Source organism: Phaenicophaeus curvirostris, chromosome 14 (assembly GCF_032191515.1).
Source record: "Phaenicophaeus curvirostris isolate KB17595 chromosome 14, BPBGC_Pcur_1.0, whole genome shotgun sequence".
Lineage (NCBI taxonomy): Eukaryota > Metazoa > Chordata > Aves > Cuculiformes > Cuculidae > Phaenicophaeus > Phaenicophaeus curvirostris.
This window is the reverse complement of record NC_091405.1, coordinates 7,113,128-7,131,410: the sequence shown is the minus strand read 5'-3', so window position 1 is coordinate 7,131,410 and position 18,283 is coordinate 7,113,128. Positions and strand designations below refer to the sequence as shown.

Sequence of the window (18,283 nt, the reverse complement as noted above, 5' to 3'; positions counted from 1 at the left end):
TGCCACGGGGGGGACCTTGCCTGGCATGGCAGCGGCTGCCCTGGCACGGCCGGCGGTGCCGGGGACCCCGGGCACCCCACTCAGCCCCGGTGCCCGCGGGTGGGCTCTGCTGCGGCGCTGGCAGCGAGGCAGTTAACAGAGCTTGTCGTCTCCCTCTTAGGGCTCCGCTCCCGAACTGCAGCTTGAGTCAGTTGTGTGGAGGTGGCAGCGGCGGCGGCTCGGGCTGGCACACCGGCTGGCACACCGATCCCGGAGCCCGGCTCGGCCGCGTGCGCAGCCCAGACCATCGGCACCCAGGTGAGAGGGGCGGCCGGGCAGGGGGGATCCCAGTGCCTCCTCCACCAGGGGATGCCAAGGGATGCCCGCGATTCCAGGGAGGGGGAAGATGCCACCAGAGCCAGGGCATCAGAGCCACGTGCCGGGATGAGCCTGCATGACTTCGTTGGGAAACTTTGACCGTGCGGCGGTGGCAGCTCCAGGGCGGGCTGGGGACGCCGGGGCGTGGGCAGGAGGCTGCTCGGGCACCTCCGGGGGCGGCAGCTGAGGGCACCTCCTCAGTGTCCCAGCACATCGTCAAGTGCCACCAGCATCCAGATGGAGGGTGGCTCCTGTCCCTGGCACGGGAGAAACCTCCCCTGTTGCTCCAGGACGCCAGCAGCCCTGCCCAGGGCAGCAGGATGAGGCTGGCACTGCCACCATCCCCCGGCAGCACGGATGAGGACCCAGCGAGCCCTGCCCGGGTGTAGAGGCGCTGCCTGTGGGGATGGGAGGGGAGTTTGCCCCCCCCAGCACCAGGAGGGCACCCCGGGGAGGGGACCAGGCTCCCTGCACACTCCTCGCTCCCGCACAGCCTCCCAGTGCCCCTGCCCTGCGGGACGCATCCTACCCCTGGGGCGAGGCTGGGGCAGAGCTGGTGCAGCCCCCTGGGACCCTGCTCAGTCGGGGGGCTGGCAGGAGGTTGGGGGGCAGCAGTGCCCGTGGGGCTGGCTGACACTTGGGGACGCACAGGCAGTGTCGCGAGGGGTGACCCGGCTCACCCCACCGTGCTTTGACGTCTTGCAGGGCCCGTGGAGCCGCTGGCATCGGAACCGGCTCCCCCACCTTGGAGTGGGTCCCCAGGGTCTCCTGCACCCCCTGGAGCATCCCACCACCTCCTGCTCTTCTCCGACCGCACGTGCCGGGGCTCTGTCCTCGCGCCTGGCACCGTGGGGCGAGGTGCCCCGGGCATGACGGGCACCTGCCCGGCTCCCTGACGGCCACGAAGGCAGCAGCCACCCGTGCCACCCCGCTCCTCACACATGCCCTTCGCCCACGGGGCCGCCTGCCCCCCGGCGCGTCCGGGCTCCCAGCGCCCCACGGGCACCATGGGCGAGGCGCCCGAGCCGGCCAGCCAGGCCCCGCTGGCCGCTGCCTCCAAGGTGGAGCTGCGGGTGAGCTGCAAGCACCTCCTGGACCGCGACACGCTCAACAAGTCGGACCCCTGCGTCCTGCTGCTCACGCAGGCCCAGGGCCAGTGGATGGAGGTAGGACGGGGGGCACCGCTGGCACCCGCCGCAGCAGGATGGGGCTGGCGCAGGGTGCTGGGGTTTTGGGGTTTGAGTCTCTGAGATGGGGAATGAAGCAGGGATGTGATGCCCATGGGGCTGGCGATGGGGCAGAAGCCGCTGTGCGGGCTGCAGAGTGGGGAGCAGGGTGCACAAGATCTAGGGTTCAGGGTTCAGAGCAGGGTGCGAGGTGCAGGAGAAAGTAGAAAGAGGGGTTCAGGGTACAGCATGCAGGGCAGATGGTAGAGCGGAATGCAGGAGATGATGGAGAGCAGGGAGCAGAACAGAGGCCAAGGGGCAGGTGAAAGTGAGTGGGATGCAGAGCAGGGTGCAGGAGCTGGTGGAGACCAAGGTACAGAGCAGGAGGTGCAAGAGATGGTGCAGAGCAGGGTGTAGGAGACAGTGGAGACCAAGGTACAGAGCAGGGTGCAGGAGATGGTGGAGACCAAGGTGCAGGAGGTGGTGGAGACCAAGGCGCAGGAGGTGGTGGAGAGCAGGGTGTAGGAGATGATGGAAACCAAGATACAGAGCAGGAGGTGTAGGAGAAGGTGCAGAGCAGGGTGCGAGGTTGAGCCCCTAGGGTGCCGGGCATCAGGTGTGGAGATCGTAGTGCAGGACACGACGTGTGCAGGGAGCAGGGGCTGGTGCAGAGCAGGGTGCAGGCTGCACACACAGGGTGCTGGACACAAGGTGCAGAAGTTGCAGTGCAGGGAGCGTGCTCGGGGCGAGGTGCAGAGCAGGGAGCAGGGTGTGGGGCACAGAGTGCTGGGCAGGCTCTGGGGGACACTCAGCAACGTGTAGGCACAGTGGGAGCGCGTTCTCCTGGGTCTGGCAGGGCTGGGGAAAGGGGAGCTCAGTGCATGGCTCTAGCACAGCTCTGCTGCCCCAGGCCAGGGCCCAGAGACACCTTGGCCAGCATCGGGGTGGAGCAGGGCTTGTGGACTGATCTCACCCTGCTCTGGGCAGGCAGCTGGGTGGCATCACCTACCCCCCGTGCACAGGGGGGCAGCTCAGAGGGGGAGTCAGGGCTGGAACCACAGCTGCGTGCACCTCGCCCCACTGCCCAGGATCCTGGTGCCTACACGTGCTGGGGCTGGTGACGAGGGTTGGCGCAGGGATGGCTCCTTCCCATCGCTTCCTCACGGCTCAGCTCTGGGCTGGCGCCGGTAGCTCCACGCTCGCTAATCACCACTGCTCAGCCGGCAGATTTAACGCTAAATCCCTCTGCATGTAATTGACTCTGCGCGCCGGAGCCAGAGCCGGAGCCAGGGCAGGAGATGAAGGGCCCTGTGCCAGCTGCAGGCTGGGCTCCCCAGGCTGTGCGGGGATGAGCCACTCGTACCCTACGGTGCCACAGCTTCGTGTGCCATGTTCTGTGCATCAGCCCGTGCCATCCTGGGCTGTGCTGCACCATGCCACGCCGTGCCGTGCAACGACTAGTTCCAAGAGGCAAGAAGGTCCTTCCTGGACCACCTTCTAGGGGTCTCTGAGCTCTCCCCTCCCCATCCTTGCCAGCTCATGCCCCCCAGCTCAGCTGGGATGGTGGCTGGACCCCTGCCCAGTGGGTCTGAAAGCCAAAACAGCCCTGGACAAACTGGTGGGGTGGCAACTGGAGGGATCAAGGTGACTGGGACCCAGCCCTGGACACGCTGGTGGGGTGGCAACTGGAGGGATCAAGGTGGCTGGTAGCCAGAGCCCCGTGGAGCGGCTGTGGGAGCATCAGTGCCCGTGCAGGAGGCACAGACCTGCACGAGGTGCCCCTGGCAGCACCGCAGAGGGGTGGGCTTAGGCAGACGCTGCTGGACCAGGCAGGAGGTGGGCAGGGGCCGGCAGGCTGGCAGGGTGCCCTGGCCAGGATGCATCTCGAGTCACCACCAGTGGGTACGAGGTGCGGGGGAGGCTCCTGGAAGCTGCTCGGTGCCCACTGCCAGCACGGCCGGGAGAGGCTGAGCACCCTCCTGCCTGCCAGGGCCACGCTGACTGCGGGTCAGTGGCCTCTGCCCTTGTCCAGCCCAGGGTGGGAGTGCAGGGGCTTTTCCTGGGCACCAGCCCATTGCTCCTGCTTGAGTGGAGCCGTGGCAAACTGTGGTCCAGAGCAAAAGCATCCCCTCAAACTGATTGGAATTTGCTCCAAGCTCTGGGGGGAGCAGTGGGGCTGGCAGGACTAGAGCCCTCCGGGCACACATCCCTGCCCAAGCTGGTGACGGGGCTACCTCCAAATGCCATTTGCTTGGGAATGGGCACAGGCAGGTAAATCATAGGATCACAGAATCATAGAATCACCAGGTTGGAAAAGACCCACCGGATCATCGAGTCCAACCATTCCTATCAAACACTAAACCATGTGCCTCAGCACCTCGTCCACCCGTGCCTTAAACACCTCCAGGGAAGGTGACTCAACCCCCTCCCTGGGCAGCTGTTCCAGTGCCCAATGACCCTTTCTGTGAAATATTTTTTCCTAATGTTCAGCCTGAACCTCCCCTGGTGGAGCTTGAGGCCATTCCCTCTTGTCCTGTCCCCTGTCACTTGGGAGAAGAGCCCAGCTCCCTCCTCTCCACAACCTCCTTTCAGGTAGTTGGAGAGAGCAATGAGGTCTCCCCTCAGCCTCCTCTTCTCCAGGCTAAACACCCCCAGCTCTCTCAGCCACTCCTCATAAGGCCTGTTCTCCAGCCCCTTCACCAGCTTCGTTGCTCTTCTCTGGACTTCTCTGGACCCTGTTTGTGCAGGGCTCATCCTTCCCAGCAGCTGCCCCTCACATCCCTGTGCCCCTGGGTTCCTGCATCCCCATGCCTGGCTCTGGATGAGCTCTGGCATCCCAGGGTCCCGGGGATTTCCACTGGCTCTGGCTCCAGCCCCAAGCTGAGCTCCTGCCATGCAGGTTGACCGCAGCGAGGTCATCAAGAGCAACCTCAACCCTGTCTTCGCCAAGATCTTCACTGTAGACTACTACTTCGAGGAGGTGCAGAAGCTGCGGTTCGAGGTGTACGACAGCCACGGACACGCCGGCGTGGGCACTCACGACGATGACTTCTTAGGGGGCATGGAGTGCACTGTGGGGCAGGTGAGCCCCTGCCCCCCGCCCTGGGGACATCGGCCAGCGGTGTCCCTCTCCCTGACCTCCTTGATTTTGCAGATCGTGGCACAGAAGCGGGTGACGAAGCCGCTGTTCCTCAAGTACGGGAAGTTTGCGGGCAAGTCCACCATCACGGTGAGTAGCCAAGCCCCTGCCGGGAGTGGCACCAAGCTGGGACCCAGGTGTGACACTCAGCCAAGGTGGCGCAGTGGCACTGAGCGTGGGTGGTCTGGGGTGCTGGGATGGCGTTGAACTGGGACATATGGGTGGCACTGAGCTGGGGGGGCGGCATTGAGGGTCCCCAGTGACCCTCATCTTGTCTTAGCAGCACCCAGCCCTGAGGCTCCACAGGTTCTTGGGGGCAGGGAGGGCTCAGAGTCCCCTTGATGTCTTCTGGCCACCCTGGAGGGTCCCCGCTGTGCCGGGGTGGGCACACGGCACCCTGTCCCCTCTCAGGCACGGAGGGCAGGGGGACAAAGCCATGCTGGGCGTTGAACACCCTGCGTCCACCTCTCCTCGCAGGTCATCTCGGAGGAGATCTCTGGGAACAACGGCTACGTGGAGCTCGCCTTCCGGGCCAAGAAGCTGGATGACAAGGTGAGGCAGGTTCCGCGGGCAGGGCAGGCAGAGTGGATGGGGCAGACGGTGCCGTGCCCCTTTCTCCTCTGCTCCAGGATCTCTTCAGCAAGTCAGACCCCTTCCTGGAGATCTACCGCATTGATGATGACCGCAGCGAGCAGCTGGTGTACCGCACCGAGGTGAGGTCCCCAGCAGGATCCATCCCTCGGCCGGCTCGCGGCTGCCGCAGCGGCTGCCCAGCCCCACCGAGCCTTCGCTCCACAGGTGGTGAAGAACAACCTGAGCCCCATCTGGGAGCCCTTCAAGGTCTCCCTCAACTCACTCTGCAGCTGCGAGGAGAAGAGGAAGCTGAGGGTGAGGAAGGCTGATGGGGACCCCCATCCCTGCCCTGGGGACACACGGACCCCAGGTGTGCTGGGACCCCGAGGCACCAGGGATGGTGCTGGGGCTGGTGGGGACCTTGGGGTGCAACTGGCTGAGCTGTGTCCCACCACAGTGCGTGGTGTGGGACTACGACTCACGGGGCAAACACGACTTCATCGGGGAGTTCTACACCACCTTCGAGGAGATGCAGAAGGCAATGGGGGAGAACAAGGTGGGCATGGGGACTTGGGGATGCGGGGCCAGCCTCTCTGCACCGCCAACAGATCCCGCTCCAGGAGGCACCTCCCAGCTCCTCCTTTGGTTTTGGGGCTGTTCTCTCCTCCGTGCCCCCTTTTTTGGGGAAGGGATGATGGGTGTGGGCTCCTCTCTGGGGAAATCAGCTCTTGCTGGCATGGATGGAGCCCCCGGGCTGGCTGGGAGCGCGGGAAGGCAGCTGCACCCGGGGGCTGTCGGGCTGCAGGGTTATGGGACCGTGGGGCTGCTGGACTCTGGGGATGGAGGGTTATGGGGCTGCGGGACTGCGGAAAGGCAGGATTGTGGGGCTGTGGGGCTATGGGAGTGCAGGGCTGTGGGGCCATGGGGTTTGGGGGCTGTGAGGTTATGGCTCTGTGGGGTTATGGGGTGATGGTTAAATGGTTGGACTCGGTGATTCTGGAGGTCTTTCCAACCTAGTGATTCTGTGATGGGTTTGTGGGGTCCCAGAGCTGCAGAGCCATGGGGCTGGGGTGCTGTGGGGTTTGGGGGGGATGCTGGGGGCCGCAGGCAGCGTGGGTGCCACGTGCCACAGGTGCAGTGGGACTGCATGAACCCCAAGTACAAAATCAAGAAGCGCAACTACAAGAACTCGGGGGTCGTGGTGCTGCTGGACCTGAAGGTGAGTGTCTGCGAGCGGTGCCGTGCGTGGGCGCCGTGGTGTGGCGTGGGGCCAGGACCAGCTGACGTGGGTCCCTTGGGAAGATCCACAGGGTTTACTCCTTCCTGGATTACATCATGGGCGGCTGCCAGATCCACTTCACGGTGAGCGGCGTCCCCCACCCTGAAGCACCAGGGGCTCTGGCGCTGGGATGTGCACCCACTCCCAGTGCCGCAGGAGCATCCCAGCTCCACCAAGCCGTGGCTGTGCCGCGGTGCCACCTGACCCTGACAGGGAGGTGCCGGTGGCCTCACTCACCCAGGGGGACCCTCACCACCATCCCTCCTCGCCAGGTGGCCATTGACTTCACGGCCTCCAACGGGGATCCGCGAAACAGCTGCTCCCTGCACTACATCAACCCCTACCAGCCCAACGAGTACCTCAAGGCGCTGGTCGCGGTGGGCGAGATCTGCCAGGACTACGACAGGTCAGTTGCTCTGATGGTTGTTCTGGTGCTGGGACATCCTGGTGATGGTCACGCCGGAGTCAGAGCCGTGGTGGTGTCACCCCAGAGCTGGCACTGCCGGGGCTCCTCATGGCTCTTCCCTTGCAGCGATAAGAAATTCTCCGCTCTGGGCTTTGGTGCAAGGATCCCCCCCAAGTATGAGGTAAGGGGGTGGTTGGGGGGCCAGGGTCCCGTGGGAACCCAAGGATGCTTCCCTCCCATCAGGCATCCTTGGCTATGATGGGGGGTGGATGGCTGGGCACTGGCTACCCCCTCCCCTTTCATAGAATCATAGAATCATCAGGTTGGAAAAGACCCACCAGACCATCGAGTCCAACCATTCCCATCAATCACTAAACCATGTCCCTTAGCACCTCATCCACCCGTCCCTTAAACACCTCCAGGGATGATGACTCAACCCCCTCCCTGGGCAGCTGTTCCAGTGCCCAGTGACCCTTTCCGTGAAAAACTTTGTCCTAATGTTCAGCCTTTCTCCTCTTCAGGTCTCCCATGATTTCGCCATCAACTTCAACCCCGATAACGATGAGTGCGAGGGTGAGTCCGACTCTGGTGGGGCTGGGGATCCCAGTCTCGTGGCCCGCCCTGTGCCAGACACTGGTGCTGATCCCTTCACCCCCTGCATCCTCCCTCAGGCATCCAGGGCGTCGTGGAGTCCTACCAGAACTGTCTGCCCAAAATCCAGCTCTACGGCCCTACCAACGTAGCCCCCATCATCTCCAAGGTGGCTCGCGTGGCAGCAGATGAGGAGCGGACAAAGGAGGCTTCGGTACGTACCTGCTGCCCTGGCCAGTTGGCTCCGGGCTGGACGGAGACGCAGCACACTCACATCACTTGTGTTTGCTCCCATGTTGGAGCTGAGCCTTTGTTTGGCTCCTCTGGCATGGGGCTGCCGACAGAACCAGGCAGAACCCACAGAGCATCCCTCTCCCCCCAGCAATACTTCATCTTGCTGATCCTGACGGACGGGGTGGTGACGGACATGGCGGACACGCGGGAGGCCATCGTCCGTGCCTCCTACCTGCCCATGTCCATCATCATCGTGGGGGTTGGCAACGCTGACTTCACCGACATGCAGATCCTGGATGGGGATGACGGTATCCTGCGCTCCCCCAAGGGCGAGCCTGTCCTCCGCGACATCGTCCAGTTCGTCCCCTTCCGGGAATTCAAGAATGTGAGTTGGACGTGGTTGGTCCTTCTGTCCCCTCCTGTCCCCTCCTGTCCTGTCCTGTCCCCAGGACAGGACTCAACACAGAATCATAGAATCACCAGGTTGGGAAGGACCCACCGGATCATCAAGTCCAACCATTCCTATCAATCACTAAACCATGTCCCTCAGCACCTCGTCCACCCATCCCTTAAACCCCTCCAGGGAAGGTGAATCAACCCCCTCCCTGGGCAACTGTTCCAGTGCCCAATGACCCTTTCCATGAAAATTTTTTTCCTAATGTTCAGCCTGAACCTCCCCTGGCGGAGCTTGAGGCCATTCCCTCTCGTCCTGTCCCCTGTCACTTGGGAGAAGAGCCCAGCTCCCTCCTCTCCACAACCTCCTTTCAGGTAGTTGGAGAGAGCAATGAGGTCTCCCCTCAGCCTCCTCTTCTCCAGGCTAAACACCCCCAGCTCTCTCAGCCGCTCCTCTTGTTCTCCAGCCCCTTCACCAGCTTCGTTGCTCTTCTCTGGACTCACTCCAGAGCCTCAACATCAAGCCAGTGCCCCACGGGTGCTGCTCCACACAGCAGGGTGGGCAGGTGCCACTGTGCCCTGACTCACTCCTTGTCCCTGGTGTCCTCAATCCCGCAGGCATCCCCGACGGCCCTGGCGAAGTGCGTGCTGGCAGAGGTGCCCAAGCAGGTGGTGGAATACTACAGCTACAAAGCCTTCCCGCCCCGCTGTCCCCAGTCTGAGACCCCCGACTCCAACCTCAGCTCGCCCCAGTGAGGACCCTCTTGCTGCCCTCAGCATGTCCCGGGGATGGGTTGGGGTTCCCGGTGGGTCCCAGCCCCGTCACCGACCCCTCCTCACCAGGCAGGGGGGCACAGGCAGCCCGTCCCACACCCCTGCTGGCACCTGGATGGGGACGCAGGGATGGTCCCAGTGCCCTGATGCCCCATGCTGCTTGGGGTTCTGGGGGTCCCTAGCAGGCATTGTCTGGCCCTGGTCCATGCCCCACTGCTGCTCCATCCCCGCTGTCCCTGTGCTCCCCGCTTGCCCGTCACTGTGAGGCTGCATGACTGCCCCCCCGCTCTGTGGGACCCCCAAATAAAGTAACCAGCCCTGTGCCCGTGCCGCGTGCTTTCTGGGCGCTGACATCAAACCTCCCTGCCAGGCGCTCGGCAGGGTGCGGGGAGAGAGAGACCCAGCTCCTGGGGTGCTGCCTGTGCCCCCTGTGCCCCTCGCCGTGTCACCACACTGCCCCGTGAATGAGAGCCGAACACAGCCCTGGGTGCCCACATGGGCACGACTGTTGCCGCCGGCCGCTCTGGCTGCTCTTATATTTAGGGGGATTCGTGACTGGAAGCACACAGGGGAGCACTGACGCTAGGGATCTGAGGTACTTCTGAGCAGCTGCCTCTTTCAAGTTGTGCCGGAGCGGCTGCCCAAGCTGCTGTGCTGCTGCTGGCTGCCACGGCCCCGAAATCCAGGCCATGGGAACGGAGGCAGCATCGATGCCCAGCGCATTGTGTGCCGCGTGCCACGGGCTGCGCCGTGCACGGGGCATTGCATGCCATGCACTGCATGCCACACGTTGTGCCATGTGCAGTGTGCTGCAGGCAGGCCATGCACCGTGTGCCGTGCGCCGCATGCCGTCTGCTACGTACCACGTGCTGCACATTGCGTGCTGCATGCCACGCACCGTGCCACGTGCCGTGTTCCGTGTGCCACGTGCCGTGTTCCGTGTACCACGTGCCATGTGCCGTGCGCAGCGGACCATGTGCCGCCTGCTTCATGATCTGTGTTTCATGTTGTGCCATGTGCCGTGTGCCATGTGCCGTGTTCCATGTGCACGGCCACGTGCCACGCTGTGCCGTGTGCCGTACACCACGCACGGGCACTGTGCCACGCTGCTGCCACGTGTGGCGCACCGAGTGCTGGGTGCTGTTTGCTGTGCCGAGAGCCGGCTTCGTTCGGCGTGCCAGCCGCCTCCTGCCACGTGCTGTGACACTGCGCCGCGTGTCATCCACCCCATCCCGTGGGCTGCGCGCCCAGTGTCCTTCACCCTGTGCCGTGTGCTGGCGGAGTCTGAGCTGAGGCCATCGCCAGGACTCAAACTGGGGCTCGGGGCAGCTGTCACAGGGCAGGGGCCACCGCTGTGGGTGCCACCGAGGGGACGCGGTGGCCGCAGGGGTGCAGGCAGCCAAGGTGGCCACGCTCAGCAGCCGTGCCGGGGTGGCACTGCCCGCTGCCGGCACTCTCGTGCACAGGCACAGCGCGTTGCCCGCACCGCTCCCATCAGTCCACATATTTATAGCTCCTGATTCATCTCCTGTAAAACGGGATAATAGACGTTGCCATAGAAACTCAGCGCCTGACGAGCCTGCGGCTGCAGCCGGCTCTGGACACGGGCAGGGGGCTGCACTGGCACCCAATCCACAGGGTCAGCCGGGTGCCCGCTGGTGGGTACAGGGGGATCCCCGCAGGCTGGGGTGCCCGGAGTCACCCAGCTGGGCTGGCAGGGCTCCTGGGTGCCGATGCCACCGGCTGGCAGCAGCGCTGGCCCTGCAGAGGGTCTGTCTGTCCTTCCCAGCTCAGCTGAGCGCTGCTGAGGGGTCCCACTCATGTCATGGCTGAGATGTCACCTCCCCATGCCTGGGCGCTGTGCCATGCTGACCCAGCAGATGCTGGTTAATTAAGCCAGGAGTTAATTATTGATGGTGCCTGTGCTGCTTCAATTCCTTGGAGAGAGCAGGAGAGGGATGGGCTTGGGGTGCAGGGAGCAACCCGAGAAGCAGGGAGGGAGGCAGAGGGCTTCGGAGGGGGTGACAGGGGGTGCGCTGGGGCTGTGCAGGGGGACCCCAAGATCAAGAGGGTTCCTGGGAGGATGTGTGAGGATTGACAGCTCTGGTCGCTGCTGAAGGAGCCACCGCTGCACCACGGGCTCTGCCAGCGAACATCGGCTGCGCTGTGACCCCAGCGCGCTGCCCACCCGGTCATTGACCCCCACGGCTGATAAGGTCCCAGGGGATGGGTTTCCACCCTGATGTGTTCCCGATAACAGCGGGTGCTTCCCACTATGGGCGCTGCCGGCACCCCGCTTCCTGCCCCGTGTGCACAGGAACATGCTGCCTGGGAACAGCAATAAATATTTATTTCCCTGGGGCAACTGGGGGGGGGTTCACGGCCACGCAGCCCACCCCAGGGGAAGGAAAGCCATGGGCATGGCTGCAGCGTGGGACCCAAAAAGGCCCCCGTCCCTGGATCAAGGGGTGATGCAGCCACCCCCCACTGCAGCCCCAGGACAATGCGTGGGGCGTAAAAGATTTGGGGGCTGCAGGGGACTCCCCCTCCCCAGGGCTTGGCTAGGGAGGGGGGGCCGGTTGTGTTGTGCTGTGGCGGAGACAACGCTGGCCCCTCAGGCCATGGGCCAACGCGCAGGAAGCTCCAAGTCACCCATCTTCTCCTGGTAGAGGCGGTTGAAGAGGGCGTTTTGCAGGGGGGTGAAGTGGTCGCGCCAGTCGCCCACCACACCTGTGGGACGGTGGGGACGGAGTGGCAGGGCGGCTGCAGCTGGGGCCAGCGGCCCCGTGTCCTCCCCGTGTCCCCCCCCCAGCCTGGTCCCCTCCTCACCTTTCCTCATGAAGCGTCCCTGGCTGTGGTCCATGATCTCGGAGGGGATGAGGGAGTAGTTGACCATGGCGTTGTCCCGCATGGTGGCGAAGCTGCAGTGCTGCTCCAGGGCTTCCAGCGTCTCCGGTCCCAGCGGGCAGCCCAGGAAGGTGCTGAGGCGCCGCGCTGCGCCCCGCAGGTCCTGCGGCAGAGGGGACGGTCAGCCCTGGGCAGCCAGATGGGACAGGGATGGGGGACACCCCAGGGCTCACCTGGTGCAGCTCCTCATAGGTGATGTAGAAGATGTCCAGGAGGTGCCGCTGGCCCAGCCAGCCCTTGACGTGGTCGAACCAGGAGCCGTAATGCACTGCGGGGAGGCAGCAGGTGACGGGGGGCCCCGTGGCTGAGCCTCTGCACCCCAAGGACCTCCAGCCCTCACCTGTGCCCTCGAGGAACTGTGTGAGGAAGGTGTCGAAGGAGCCAGGGTCGGGCAGGAACTTGGCTAGATGGTGGAAGTGGTAGAAGGAGACGGCGACGTCCTTGGGGTTCCTGGCCACGTAGATTACCTGAGGGGGGAGATGGTGTCAGCCCCATGGAAACAGGGATTCCACTCCATCCTGCTCAGAAAGCCCCCGGCAATCACCCTGGCTGCACGCAGGAAGCCCCATGGGCACGCGACGCCCCCGAGGGGACCCTACGCACGGTCAGGACCCCTCACCTTGGCCTTGCTCTGCTGCAGGGCGGGGGCCAGGACGCGGGCGGGCAGGTGGGTGGTGATAAGCCGGCGGGCGACTGCGTCCTGCAGCGCTTCCCTGAAGTAGATCTGCTCCAGCCAGGGTGCTCGCTCCCAGTTGGGGATGGTCTTGGCCGGCAGGACATCCCCGCGGCTGAACAGCAGCGTCAGGATCTCCTGCATCCAGGTGGTGCCTGGGGAGGCGGCTGTCAGGGCAGCACCAGCCCAGCGAAGGGCACCACGGCGCGTGGCACGGCACAGAATGGCACAGCAGGGCACGGCTTGGCGTAGCTCAGCACCGTATGGCACGGCTCAGCACAGCATGGCACAGCGGGATAGAGCATGGCACGGCATGGCACGGCGCAGCACCCCGTGGCGTACTGTGGCTTGGCACAGCGTGGCATCGTACGGCACAGCGTGACATGCAACAGATCGGCTCAGCACGGCTTGGGTTGAGCTGGCACAACGCGGCACAGGTTAGCTGCTGGGCTGGCAGTGCCCCTAGGTATCCCCCCACCAGGGACACCAGTCTGGGACTGGGGACAGGACGGGATAGAATCATAGAATCATCATAGAATCACTAGGTTGGAAAAGACCCACCGGATCATTGAGTCCAACCATTCCGATCAACTACTAAACCATGTCCCTCAGCACCTCATCCACTCATCTTTTAAACACCTCCGGGGAAGGTGACTCAACCCCCTCCCTGAGCAGCTGTTCCAGGGCCCAATGACCCTTTCCGTGAAATATTTTTTCCTGATGGAGCAGGGGGGATAGTGGGCGCAGCTGCTCCCTACCCTCAGGGCAGGGGATTTGGGTGGTGGGGAGTCCCCCGTGCTCTTCCCAGAGTGGGTGTTTGGGGTTCTCAGCCCATGGACAGGCTGACCCCAAGCCCGGCCACCTCCCAGCCACGCGGGGAGCTCCCAGTCACACCAGCAAGCCGCACAGCGGAGCCTACCCGTGTCCCCTGCTCCAGCCTGGGGGTCTCCAACCCCACCCACAGACACCCCCAACCTGGGTCCCCTTCCTGTCCCCCCGTCCCGCTGGCGCTCACCCGATTTGGGGTAGGTGGCGATGACCACGTCGGTGGGGCGGAAGGGGAAGGTGGTGGCGAAGGCGAGGGAGTCCTGGGTGTGGAGGTGGCCGGGAAGGGAGATGCCGGCAAAGGTCTCGGTCACTTCCATGCGATCCATGGCTCAGCCAGTGCGGAGGGTGAACTCGGCTGCTGACCTTAAATAGTTGCAAAAGAGGAAGCTGTCCCAGCAGGCGGAAAGCCAGGCTGGCCTGATAAATTCCTGCTGGGGAACCAGGGATCCGGCCACGCTGGGGCCGTTGCCAGGAGAGCGCTGCCTGCGGGGCTGCGGGACGGCCCTGGGATGGGGCGCCGTGGGATGGAGTGGGGGTCTCGCACTGCCAGACCCACCTCCGCAGCCGCGAGAGCCGTGAGTCCCACTCGCCTGGCGGTGGGAATGGTGCCAGGGAGCCTGCGGTGACCCTGGGAGTGCCAGCCCCACACCGTGCCCCATAGCTGTGCTCTGCAGGACACAGCATTGGAGGAAGGGATCCCCATCCTGGCACAACCCGGGATGAGGGATGGGGCCAGTCATCTCCATGTGGCCCCGTGCCATTCCCAGATACCCCACGGTGCCTCTTGCTATGCACGACACCGCAGTCCCCGCTAGCCCCACAGCCACCACCATCCCCCGGGCAGGAGCCACCCAGGGTGCCACCCAGGACCGACGTCTGCCTCAGTTTCCCCCCGCTCCGTGGGACTGTGGGATGGGGGACCCCAGCACACATGGAGCAGCCCCACACGGCGTTGTCCCAGCTGCAGCCTCTCCATGGTGGGATGGCCTCACCACAGAGCCGCGGGGTGCGCTGGCACTCAGCCATTCCCCAGTACCAGATGCCACATCAGGGGGTGGCTCTGGGGTGGCCAGAGCCCGTCCCAGCCCCACGATCGGAACGCAAGCCAGGAGACATTTTTTTCAGAGCCGCTGCAGGCAGCATCTGTCCAAGCGTGCGGGGCCAGGGTAAGCGAGGGACGGGGGTACCAGCCGCTTGGCCAGGGCTGCTGGCGGGTTCTTGCTCGTGGGAAGCTGAGACAGGGCTGGGACGCGCGCTTTCCCAGCAAAACAATCTGGGCTGCATTAGAGGGGCTGGGAGCGTCGCCACTGCTCTGCGTCGAGGCCGCCGCATGGCCCTGCCGCCCGGGGCTGGGCTGGGGGAGGCTGCGCCCCGCTACCCACGGTGCCCGCGCTGCCAGGGCTGGGGAGCAGGGTGCGCAGGGTGGGGTTACGGCTGTGGCTCCTGGTTATTTATTTACGGCAGGAGGAGACGGACGAGGAGCAGGGGCAGCCATCGCGGTGCGTGCGCTCGGCACAGTGGCTGGGCGCCCCAGCTCATCCACCGGTGGCACCAATCGGGTGAAGATGCCAGGTAGGAACGTGCTGGCGCTGGTGCTGGCGCTGTGCCTGCTCCTGCCCTGTGCCGGACAGCATCACCAGGAGATGGCCGAGCGCATCATGACGGACACGCCGGTCATCGATGGGTGAGCAAATGTTGCCCAGCTCCATGTTGTGGTCGGCCGCCCCAGCGGAGCTGCAGCTCTCGGTGCTCTGAGAAAAACCCTGGCCAGAAAACCCCATGGGGAATGGCCCTGCCAGGGGATCCCCACGCCGGGCTCCGCGGGGACATGGAGACACAGCTCTCCCAGGAGATCCCCATGCTGAGCACCCGGGACCGAGCAGCCAAGGGGATCCCCAGGTGGTGCAGACCGGCTGGAAGCAGGGAGGGTGCTGGGAAGCTGCCCCTGGGGGAGTCCCCAATTGGGACAAACAGGTCCTGTGGGTGGTGACCTAAGAGATGTCCCTGGTCTCATAACGGGAGCCCCAGGAGCTCCAGTGGAGTCTGCAGGCTCTCCACGGCCATGCACCCCGCAGCCTGGTGCGGTGCAGCCGCTGGAAAAGGCTGAGGGATGCGGAGGATGTGGGGAACGTGACAGAGCAAGGGAGAAGTGGGAGTTGGTTCCCGGCACTTCCCCAGCGATATTGCTGGTTGTGGGACGCTTTCGTGGTGGTGACATCCCCACCACGATGACATCCCCACCGCGATGGCAGTGACATCTCCGCAGGAGAGATGCAGCACAGGCTCCCTAGGGTGCGAGAGCTGAGCGGGGACAGAGAGGTGCACGGAGAGGATCCCAGCCTCCTCCAGCCCCCAGCTGGCCAGCAAAGGGGGACCCGTGTGGGACTGTCCCCTGGGAGTGACCCGTCCCCTGTTCCCAGCCAGAGCTGCCCGAGTGGCTCCTGGCAGGGGCACAGATAAGTGGCAAGTGGACCTGGGCGTGGATGATGGATGGAAAGACAAACAGATACATGGGCAAATGGACCAGTGGATGTGTAGATGATGGATGGATGGACAGACAGTGGGGCACAGACAGACAGGAAGATGGGCAGATGGACAGACAGACTCTCATTCCCACTCTCTCCCCCGCCCAGGCACAACGACCTGCCCTGGCAGCTCCTCAAGAGGTTCAACAACCAGCTAGGGCTGCCGGACGCCAACCTCACACAGCTGGAGGGCACCCACACCAACATCCCCAAGCTGCGCAGCGGGCACGTGGGCGGGCAGGTCGGACAGGAGGCAGATGGAGCACCGGGGAGGGCACCGGGGAGGGCACCGAGGAGGGCACCGGGGAGGGCAAAGGCACCAGGGTGGGCAGCAGTGGGCATGGGGACAGGCTCGCAGCACTCACCAAGTGGCGTCATGGGCAGTTCTGGTCGGTGTACGTGCCCTGCGAGACGCAGAACAAGGACGCGGTGAAGCGCACGCTGGAGCAGATCGACGTGGTGCACCGCATGTGCGAGCTCTATCCCGAGACTTTCACCTGCGTCGTCGACAGCGACGGTAAATGGGAGCAAGACCGGGAGGCAGGTGCCCTGGGGGACACGGGTGCCCCAGCGCCTGCCCTGACCGGTGTCCCCGCACTCCTGCAGGCATCCAGAACGCTTTTGCGAGCGGGAAGGTGGCCAGCCTCATCGGGGTGGAAGGCGGTCACTCCATTGACAGCAGCCTCGGTGTCCTGCGCACCTTCTACCACCTGGGGGTCCGCTACATGACCCTGACCCACAGCTGCAACACTCCCTGGTAGCAGCACTTGAAGGGGACAGGGATGGGGTGACAGGGCCAGCATGGGGGGGACATGGAACATGTGGCTGAGCCCCGATGCTCTCCCGGCTCCACAGGGCTGACAACTGGCTGGTGGACACTGAGGAGGAGCAGCCCGTGCACCACGGCCTCTCGTCCTTCGGGGAGGTGAGTGAGGACGGGATCCGTGGCAGCACCAACCAGGGCTGGGGGGACACGGTACCAGCACCCACAAGCCCCATGATGAGTTGTTAAGCTTAGCAGTGGCACATGGTGAGGGGCTTGGAGAACAAGCCTTACAAGGAACGGCTGAGAGAGCTGGGGGTGTTTAGCCTGGAGAAGAGGAGGCTGAGGGGAGACCTCATTGCTCTCTACAACTACCTGAAAGGAGGTTATGGAGAGGAGGGAGCTGGGCTCTTCTCCCAAGTGACAGGGGACAGGACGAGAGGGAATGGCCTCAAGCTGCGCCAGGGGAGGTTCAGGCTCGACATCAGGAAAAATTATTTCACGGAAAGGGTCATTGGGCACTGGAACAGCTGCCCAGGGAGGGGGTTGAGCCACCTTCCCTGGAGGTGTTTAAAGGATGAGTTGATGAGGTGCTGAGGGACATGGTTTAGTGATTGATAGGAATGGTTGGACTCGATGATCCAGTGGGTCTTTTCCAACCTGGTGATTGTATGGTGTTCCCCTACGCGGGGTTGCCATGGCCCCTTGCACACCCCTTGTCCACCCTGTCCCCATCCCTGCAGATGGTGCTGGAGGAGATGAACCGCCTGGGCATGATCGTGGACTTGGCCCACGTCTCCGAGGAGACCATGAAGGTCGTGCTGAGGCTCTCTAAAGCTCCTGTCATCTTCAGCCACTCGTCAGCCTTCCAGCTCTGCCCGCACCGCCGCAACGTGCCCAATGACGTGCTGAGGCTGGTGGTGAGCGCCCCGGCACAGCCCTGGGCACTGGGGGCACCGGCTGAGGGGCCGCGGGGCTCAGAGCTGCCTCCCCCCAGGCCTCCACGGGCAGCCTGGTGATGGTTAACTTCTACAACGCCTACGTGACGTGCAGCGCGACGGCCACGCTGGCTGATGTCGCAGGTGAGGCAGGTTCCCAGGTGGGCAAGGGGAGCGCCGGTGCCCCCTGCCCTGCTTACCCCTCCGCACCCACAGACCACATGGACCATGTGAAGAAGGTGGCCGGCTACGAGTCCGTCGGCTTCGGCGGGGACTACGATGGCGTCACTGGGTAAAGCAGTTGGTGGGGGTGGGACGGGGCAGCGTGTCCCAGCAGTGGGGACTTGCCGTGGAGGGGCTGCAGGAGGTGGGAGCCTGTCCCCAGCGCAGCTGTGAGCTGCAGGCTGGTGCAGGCTCCCTACTGGCCTGGAGGACGTCTCCACGTACCCCGCGCTGGTGGCCGAGCTGCTGGCGAGGAACTGGACAGAGGTAGAAGTGAAGGCGGCCCTGGCTGGAAACCTGCTCCGCGTCTTCAGGAAGGTGGAGGAGGTGAGGAGGGCACTGGGAGCACTTAGCATAGGGAGGTACAGGGACAGCAGAGACCAGTGGGACATCAGGATGCACTCGGGAATGTATGGGGACATGGAGCAGTGGGATGAATTGGGGCATGGGGACACACACAGGGCTTGGGATGCCACGGGGCAGCACAGGGACACACAAGGTTCCAGGGGGCTGCG

At 64.2% G+C, this 18,283-nt stretch overlaps 3 protein-coding genes across 5 annotated transcripts in view; 2 read left to right on the top strand and 1 right to left on the bottom strand.

Moving 5' to 3' along the window:
* DPEP1 (dipeptidase 1) overlaps positions 1-18,283 on the top strand; it is a 237,257-nt gene that overhangs the window by 218,672 nt on the left and 302 nt on the right. Inside the window, exons 2-10 of one of the 2 annotated variants that reach the window (XM_069868373.1) lie at positions 14,839-15,004; positions 15,954-16,086; positions 16,230-16,362; positions 16,452-16,602; positions 16,701-16,770; positions 17,352-17,528; positions 17,606-17,690; positions 17,763-17,838; positions 17,960-18,095. In XM_069868373.1, the coding sequence (XP_069724474.1) occupies positions 14,886-15,004; positions 15,954-16,086; positions 16,230-16,362; positions 16,452-16,602; positions 16,701-16,770; positions 17,352-17,528; positions 17,606-17,690; positions 17,763-17,838; positions 17,960-18,095 (1,080 nt within the window). In that variant the 5' untranslated portion in view covers positions 14,839-14,885. Of the gene's footprint in view, positions 1-14,769; positions 15,005-15,953; positions 16,087-16,229; positions 16,363-16,451; positions 16,603-16,700; positions 16,771-17,351; positions 17,529-17,605; positions 17,691-17,762; positions 17,839-17,959; positions 18,096-18,283 lie in introns of those variants that run through there. The other variant, XM_069868372.1, reaches the window with a different exon arrangement.
* Positions 1,171-9,185, top strand: CPNE7 (copine 7). Its single transcript, XM_069868379.1, has 15 exons — positions 1,171-1,523; positions 4,423-4,605; positions 4,678-4,752; positions 5,140-5,214; positions 5,292-5,375; positions 5,461-5,550; positions 5,693-5,791; positions 6,368-6,454; positions 6,538-6,597; positions 6,787-6,920; positions 7,047-7,101; positions 7,442-7,493; positions 7,592-7,725; positions 7,894-8,130; positions 8,757-9,185. The coding sequence occupies exons 1-15, from the start codon at positions 1,299-1,301 to the stop codon at positions 8,892-8,894; spliced, it is 1,728 nt and encodes a 575-aa protein (XP_069724480.1). The 5' UTR covers positions 1,171-1,298; the 3' UTR covers positions 8,895-9,185.
* Positions 11,245-13,671, bottom strand: SULT2B1 (sulfotransferase family 2B member 1). Of its 2 annotated transcripts, none has more exons than XM_069868383.1 (6): positions 13,508-13,671; positions 12,439-12,647; positions 12,160-12,286; positions 11,993-12,087; positions 11,742-11,922; positions 11,245-11,642 (listed from the first exon to the last, which is right to left on the bottom strand). In XM_069868383.1, exons 1-6 carry the CDS (start codon positions 13,644-13,646, stop codon positions 11,527-11,529), a joined length of 867 nt encoding a protein of 288 aa, XP_069724484.1. In that variant the 5' UTR covers positions 13,647-13,671; the 3' UTR covers positions 11,245-11,526. The 2 variants fall into 2 exon arrangements, with proteins under 2 accessions (XP_069724484.1, XP_069724485.1); XM_069868384.1 differs by having other exon boundaries at positions 11,245-11,574.